The sequence below is a fragment of the Thermobia domestica genome, chromosome 8 (assembly GCF_964235325.1).
Source record: "Thermobia domestica chromosome 8, izTheDome1.hap1.1, whole genome shotgun sequence".
NCBI lineage: Eukaryota > Metazoa > Arthropoda > Insecta > Zygentoma > Lepismatidae > Thermobia > Thermobia domestica.
In genome coordinates this window covers 19,854,371-19,863,061 of record NC_137461.1, presented here as the reverse complement: position 1 = coordinate 19,863,061, position 8,691 = coordinate 19,854,371, and the positions used below count along the sequence as shown (strand labels likewise).

Sequence of the window (8,691 nt, the reverse complement as noted above, 5' to 3'; positions counted from 1 at the left end):
AACACGTGGTTGTACTAAAATTTTGGCAATTTGGTACCCCTAAAAGGGAACGAGGTGGACCACCCAAATTTATAGTAATATATATTAGGGTCCTATACTATTATACCAAATGTGTAAAATGGGCAATTTCTAAAATTGAAGGGGTGGGCCAAGGTACCCCTCCCAAATTTTTCAAGGGGTGCACCAATATACCCATGTCTTATGATAGGAAATAGACCCCTATACATAACCATATAACTATATAATGTAGTAGGACCTCATCCAAGGGGATAAATGGGCCAAAAGAACAAACACGTGGTACAACGTATTGCTTACGTTTATATTTTTGACAATTTTATACCCCTAAAAGGGAACGAGGTGGACCATCCAAATTTATCATAATACATATTAGGGTCCTATACTATAATACCCAATGTTTAAATTGGTCAATTTCCAAAATTTAAGGGGTGGGCCAAGGTACCCCTCCCAAATTTTTCAAGGGGTGCATTAATGTACCCATGTCTTATGAAAGGTAATGGACACCTGTATACGCCCATATAACCATATAAGGTAATAGGACCTCATCAACGGGGATAAAATCGACCAAAAACCAAACACGTGGTACTACGTATTGCTTACGTTTATATTTTGGCAATTTTGTACCCCTAAAAGGGAACGAGGTGGACCATCCAAATTTATCATAATACATATTAGGGTCCTGTACTATAATACCAAATGTTTAAATTGGGCAATTTCTAAAATTTAAGGGGTGGGCCAAGGTACCCCTCCCAAATTTTTAAAGGGGTGCACCAATGTACCCATATCTTATGAAAGATAATAGACTCCTGTATACGCTCATATAACTATATAGGGTAATAACACCTCATCAAAGGGGATAAATTACGTCAAAAACCCCCGAAATTTGAATTTTTGGCAATTTTTTACCCATGAAAGGGAACGACATAGACACCCAATACTGATAGAGGTACATACTATGGTCCTAGGCTACCACACCAAATTTTTAGATTTGGCAATTTCCAAAATTTAAGGGGTGGGCCAAGGTACTCTTCCCAAATTTTTCAAGGGGTGCACCAATGTACCCATGTCTTATGATAGATAATGGACCCCTATACATGACCATATAACTATATAAGGTAATAGGACCTCATCCAAGGAGATAAATTAGGTCGAAAACCAAACACGTGGTATAACGTATTGCTTACGTTTATATTTTGGCAATTTTGTACCCCTAGAAGGAAACAAGGTGGACCGCCCAAATTTATCACGATACATATTAGGGTCCTATACTATAATACCCAATGTTTAAATTGGGCAATTTCCAAAATTTAAGGGGTGGGCCAAGGTACCCCTCCCAAAAATTTAAAGGGGTGCATTAATATACCCATATGTTATGAAAGGGAATGGACCCCTGTATACGCCCATATAACTATATAGGGTAATAACACCTCATCAAAGGGGATAAATTAGGTCAAAAAACCCCGAAATTTGAATTTTTGGCAATTTTTTACCCATGAAAGGGAACGACATAGACACCCAATACTGATAGATGTACATACTATGGTCCTAGGCTACCATACCAAATTTTTAGATTTGGCAATTTCCGAAATTTAAGGGGGGTGGTCCTATGTACCCCTGCCAAAATTTAGGGGGTGGGCCAAGGTACCCCTGCCAAAATTTAGAGGGGGTGGTCCTAAGTACCCCTAGGTCATTGACCCTGGGCCAGGTCATTGACCTTTCACCCTGGTCGTAAAAGAGAGTGAGGATGAGTCATTCGGCCATACGGGGACCACTACTACTGTATTCTGATTAAATTTGTAGTTTTTTTTGTCAACAAATCAAAGTATTAAAAATTAGTAGTACCGCAATAATATTTTAACCCCGTAAGGTTGTTTAATTAATCAAATTAATTCTTCGATATTAAATATTGTTTTCCCAAGGATATCAAAACTATTCTTATAGAATATTTATGATTGGCAATGAGGAAGTACAGCCGGAAGAAGCAGGTGAAACAGGATCCAAAGAACTCACATCGATCTCTTCTTCCGGGCTGAAGTTCGCCAGTGTCAACGATGCAAAGATCTCGTCGACCACTGCTTCGATGTGGCTGCTGCACACGAGGGGGAGCAGGGACATCTAATTTGTGAACAAGCTTTCGAGCATCTTCTGTAGACTTTGGACTTCAGTTTACCCCCTTTTCAAATTATTCTTGTCCTAAATCAGTGTCAGAATGCAAATAAACTCGATTACTCCAAGAAAATTCAAATCCAAAGAAAAAAATCAGTACGAGATTAATATTTGACAAATTTGGTTTCTAATATCTTATTTTGCACTGCAAATCGTGGATCATTCCGTCGCGGAAAATATTTCACGAGAAAGAATTTCTTCTGTTTTACATGCGAGACACTTTAGAATACAGTGAATAATGGTTCAAATCAAAAGTATTGAATCATATTCTCAGAAACAGCGATGCTAGTGGGAACGCGAGGACATTTTTAAGCCTTTGTTACGATCGCTAACATCTAACTCCAGAAAAGCTTCGTGTGCCGTAAATGCAATGCTGCGGTAGCCACAAAAAGGTTTTATTGTATTGTAATACACGCAGGGTTCATCACTAGCCATGCTGGTGTCTAGTAGCGTCTTCGAATCCCTTCTGCATGATTTATTTTATATAGGTTATATGTTCGCAATTTTCGAAAATAATAGAAATCTTCTTTATTTATTTATTAAAAAGAAAAGAAGTGAATCAAGTTATTTGTTTAACACTTTCAGCCCCATGTGTATCTTTTTGATACACAGTGAGGGTTTACTGACGGACCACGTGTATCAAATAGATACACATGAGCTGACAGTGTTCATAGCAAACTGTAGTCTGGTCCCGGGATGAAATTTACTCAAACAGGGTTGGGGCTGAAAGTGTTAAAATATTTTATATAAACATAGGAATAAATATTGCAGCAAAAAAGGCATTATGTTACGAAGGTGTAAACCCCCACCTGCCCCCTCGTCACATTTCGTAACGCAAGAATGAATCTTTACTTCCCCCTACCGCGTTGTGAACAACCCCTTACATCTCTTCAGTCATCGGCAGTCTGAAGGCAATTGGCTTCTTCTGCAGAAAAAACAAACAAACAAACAAGAATCTGCATTAGGATCTTGTATCAAACCATCCCTCTCTAACTATATTTGTTCACGTGGTTCACGCAAAAAAATTAAAAAGGCCGGGTACTCTTTGAATAAATTTCGCATAAGGAATCGCCTACTGAAGTTTGCCTACATACCTTAACGATCCACTCTGTATAGTTTTGGTGTTGAATAGTGACGAAAAATCCAAAATAAAGAAATAAAAAATATAGAATATAAGCACTGGCGTATTTAGGGGAGTCTTCCGGGCTTAAGCCCCCCCCCCGAAATCTTACTTACTATAGTAAAGTATATGAAATATCTTGCAGAATTTCCACATTTTCAGGCAAAGCCCCCCCGAAACAAAATCGTAAATACGCCACTGAATATAAGGTTTAGTAACAATACAAAATACAGTATTTTGTGGAGTTTATTAAATTTAACGTAATGAACCAAAGTTACAAGAGAAATATAATAGATTACTACAAGAAACTTTTAACAATGCAACAATTTTATTTTATAATTAACAACACAAATTTGTATATAATAGCAACAGAATTTAAAATTGCTACACACAGTAAATGTAGGCTTATAACAAAGAAATCACTTCTTTGTTGAGTTTAAGTTATCCTAATTGTTGGGCACCACATTGCCCATACGTGGGGGTTCTGTCTTCTCCGTGAATTGGATACTCACGTCCTGTACCCTCATGTTAGGGGTAAGGAACTGGCTCAACGTATCCACTCCGTCTCTTGGCATGCGGTCGAAGGGGAAGCCCATGGATCGTCTGTCAGGGAACAACGAGTCTCGCAGACCACAATAGCTCACTGCATCGCTACACGCACCACCGCGAGCAGCTTGTTGAACCTAAAATTTAAACGAAGTGTACTGTATAAGTAAGGATTGTTCCACCTTTTTGATGCACAAGAAACAAGTAGGAGTGTCGTGTGTACACTACGGAAAGGAATTTGATTTGTATTACGTGATACCGGAAGTAATAGTAGATTTATATTACTTCCGGTTTTAGTAGAGAGATTAGAGTGAAAATAAAATATATTCTTGGGGCGCTAAGCGTAATTGACGCAGAAAACTTCTTCTTGCTATCTATTACCGTTTAAACTCTATAGCGACCAGCGTAAAAACCGGGAATTGTTTATTTTTGCCATTTTCCGTTTGAATAGAGAATGAAGAGAGAATATTGCACCTATTCTTAGAACGCTACATTGATTGCAAGAGACTGCTTCTAGTCGTCTCTTTATCGTTTTAGCTCTAATGTATAGATCAATATTTTGAAACCGGAAGTTGTACTGGATTTCTATCACTTCCGGTTTTAGAAGAGAGTTAAGGATGGAGATGAAATGTGCTTTTGGGACACTTATTCGATTGCAGTAGCTCTCATCTGACTATCAATTACCGTGTTTGCTCTATGAAGATGAACGTAAAAGCTAGAAGTGCTTTATTTGTTTCGCATGCAGTTGATAGACCCCAATATTACCTCCGTAAACGAACTTGATTTCTAGCTTCTGCCGCTCTACACCCTCACCAAAATTATGGTAACCCATCAAGTAGTTCTTGACGATTATTATTATTATTATTATTATTATTATTATTATTATTATTATTATTATTATTATTATTTATTATTATTATTATTATTATTATTATTATTATTATTATTATTATTATTATTATTATTATTATTATTATTATTATTATTTGCGTTCCGGATGGACTGACACACGGACAGAGTAAATATATAACTGAATTCTTGACAAACAAAACTCCTTTAAAAAAAATGTACTATGTTTTGGGGTTATTACTACTTGAATTTGACGACCGGTTCATGAAGAATTTTACTGAAATATGCATGTACACTCATGTCCAAAATTTATTGTCGCATGTCTATAAATATGTTGTTGTAGAAACATAATTTGATAACGAATTCGCCCGGTATTAACTTATAATTTTAGTATGTGTATAATCGGCAAAGACATGTATGTGGCAAATTTCATGTTAAAAGATCAGTAAATAAGAACAATGTAACCAGGGCCGGATTTCCCAATAGGCCCGGGCCTATGGGCGCAAGCTCCCAGGGGGCGCACGGCCGAGAAAAAATAAAAAAAAATATCTAGAAATGAAAATAAATATCCATAATTTAACATATTGTTTGAATTGATTAAAAAAAATCAGGCTAATAAAGCATTCTGATTTTGAAGTTCATTGGAACAAATAATTGTTGGTAAAGTTACACTATTTGCATCGTTGAGTGGTGTTTAAGCAATTAACACATAGGCCTGATATATTTTTTTTAAATAAAGTTTTTAGGAAAGTAAGTTTAACCAGACTAGGGGGCGGAAAAAATTATTGGACCTAGGGGCGCCAAAATGCTAAATCCGGCCCTGAATGTAACGAAAATAAAACTTTGTTGTCCATTTAGCAACATTTTGTTTTACTCATTCTAATTTTCGTATTTATAATTCTTTTCCTATGAAATTTACCACAAATACACATTTCCCGATTATACACATAGTAACAGTATTAAAAGTACGCTGCAAAGTCATTATCAAATTATACTCTTACAAGAAGACAGTTATAGATATGCGACAATCATTTTGGACACGAGTGTACATTCTCTTATTTATTTATTTGTCATCAACACAACAGACATAGCCCAATTATAGTGTTGATGTATTACAAAAAAAAAAAAAAAAAAAAAACAATAGTTTTCTTAAACACATAGTTAATATTACATATGTCAATTTCTTTGTGTTCTATACATATTTTGTTATAAAATGAGCATATGCTCCAGATTGATTTTAATAATACATTGGTCGGCAAGAGTTATCAGGACGAGTTTTAAGTGTCGGAACATGAAAATTTAGTGTAATATCTAGAGATGCAAAAAAGCCGGCTTTTTTGAATCGATGGTTTTTTTTACATAAAAAGCCGCCTTTTTTGGGAAAAAACCGAGAATTTTGGAAATGTTGGCTTTTTTTCAACTTCAAGATTTTTCTATCTAAATAGCTTTCTTATAGTATATTCTATAGTTAGATAAGAATTCCATGACCTGAATGTGATATTTCGCTCTGAAATTCACCATCAAGATGGATGGAGCACATGTTTTACGAATTAAAGCTAACATGAAGAATGTAGTATTTGAGGGTAATTTTAGAGGCTATTTAACTTTATTTTAACTTTTGAGTTATCGACATCTTTTTTCTTCTCTAGTTTGTCATCCGTGTTTCATTTCTGAGAGCTTTAGTACTCTAGCTTCTAGCGCAAAAGTTAAACTTGCCCGTTTTTCTATTTATCCGTCAAAGCGTACGTTTTTCAATATATCCGTCAAACCGTACTTCCACATTTCTGTTATACTGTAGCTGTGAAGTGATTTAGCAATAATTTTCCGGACACAACCTTGAATACCAATTTATACAAATAATCAGTAGCGGATTTAGAAAAGTACTTTAGGAGGGTTTTTTCTGATTGTTTCGTTTCCTAAAAAGTCCTAATTTTATTTGGGAGGTGCTTGAAGTTTATGAGTACAGGCATAACTAATATTTCGTTTCGTTTATATGTTTAGCAATAATCTTCCGGATACAACTTTAAAAATCATTTTATACTGAGAATCAGTGGCGGATTTAGAAAAGTATTTTGGGAAGGGTTTTTCTTACTAATGTTTAGTTTTTTTAAACAGTCGTAATTTTTATTTGACGGGAGCTTAAAGTTTATGAGTAAAGGCATAAATAATAGATATTTCGTTTGTTGCAGACATTCCGCAACTTTGGGGAACGGGCTTCAGTCCGAAAGACCGCCCCCCCCCCTAACCTTCGCAAAACCGTCACTGCTGGTAATTAGTAATAATATCGATTTAAAAACAATAAGAAAGGAAGTCGCCCAACTCACAGTACACGCACTATTTCTACATTCACAGATGGAATGAAGAAAAGCTCTGTCAGAATGGTCGAATGCTGGTTGAATCCCGGACTTCCCGAGAGAAGCGCAAAAGCTAATCACTCAGTCATGTTTGTTGTGCAGTTGTATTTAGCTTAACTTAAATATATTCCGTAGTCCTTTTTTTTGGGGGGGGGGTCCGTAATAATATTTTGAATCCCTCTTGTTAAAAATTCAGAAAACTTGAGGATTGGGTAAACTGTGATGGTGGTTCTATAAAACTTAACTGTAGAATTTCAAGAATATACAGAACCAAAAGCTGTAGATGTGCAGCCTTTAAGTGTATCATGTTTCAAAAAGAGGGTATGGAATATTTTGAAGTAAAAATACTACATACTATTTTGCTAGTTATTTGTGCATTCTTTTAAAAGAAGTGTTTACTTTTAGGGTTGGCTGGTTTACACCAACTTTTTTTTTTTTAATAACTGGTTTAAACCACAAAAATAAAAAGAAAGAAAAATTCGAATCTTGTGAACTTCATGGTGACGTTTCCAGATATCAAACCACCTGCAATAGTTTTATTTCCCTTTCACCTTTTAATCAAGGTGTCCCATGTTCAATTCTCGGTCGAACCACAAACCTTCTTTCATGCGTAACCCAAGTAGCGGTTCGGATGTCAGTTTAAGCGAAAGTCTTCTCCTTGATAACCTCGGTATTTCGTAAGGATGTTAAGCCTAAACATACGAAACAAACCAAATTGTATATTTCTGCATGCCTAAATGCGTGTTGTTTTATAAAGAAGCCAAGATTGCTTAAATATATTGATAGAAATTGGCAAAATTTATCGATTGCCTACGTAGCTTCCAACATTAGCTTGGATTGGACTTTCAGTGATATCTACGTACTAAATTTGTAATTTAATACCTGTTTTAGCGTACTGATTATGGTACGTTGACCTTTAAATTTTACATGCAAAGCAATAACAGGATTTTCCCGTTATTGTCTTACATTTCAAGTAATGACGGGATTTTCCCAATGGCTAGGATGGGAGATTCTCAATTTAAGAAATTTACTGACCGGACTTCTTTAAGCTTATGGGAGTTCTTCCGGCATAACCCCGCTGTTGCATAATAACAGCAAGGCGAAACAAACTTATTTCTGTGAATATGTAATATAAATACATAAAGCAAAAAATCTAAATCAAAAAAGCCTGGTTTAAACCAAAAAAGCCTGGTTTAAACATCCCCCCAAAACGGTATTTGGCATTTTCAAAAACAACCACGGTTCTTGCCAACTCTGCTTACTTTTGTATATAGGAGGTTAAAAAATTCTTATTATATACATTGGTTAATCCTGTGGAATTCATAATGTAAATATGTTGAAGAAAAATTGTTTGAAATATCTTTTCGAAATTCATAGTTTATTTTCGATGTTTTATATTATTATTAGTATCAACCACTAATTAAATTATTTTTTGTGTTATAGAGAAGCGATACAAAGTCTGTTTTATCAATTTAAAGCAGTATTTTGAAAAAAGCCCAAAATTTCCCAAGCAAAAAAGCGAAGCAGAAAAAACCGAGTTTTTTCCAAAAAAGCCGGTTTTTTTCCGAGCCCTTGCATCTCTAGTAATATCAGATCTGTACAATTAAACTCGTTTTGTACTATTTTATGGAGAAAAAT

General features: G+C 35.3%; 1 protein-coding gene across 1 annotated transcript in view; it reads right to left on the bottom strand.

Annotated features, from left to right (window-relative positions):
• Positions 1–3,532: 3,532 nt before the first annotated feature.
• Positions 3,533–8,691, bottom strand: part of LOC145692754 (phenoloxidase 1-like) — a 52,720-nt gene continuing 47,561 nt past the window's right edge. Inside the window, exon 13 of the mRNA XM_081768196.1 lies at positions 3,533–3,987. Coding sequence (XP_081624322.1) covers positions 3,751–3,987 — 237 coding nt within the window. The 3' untranslated portion in view covers positions 3,533–3,750. The remainder of the gene's footprint in view (positions 3,988–8,691) is intronic.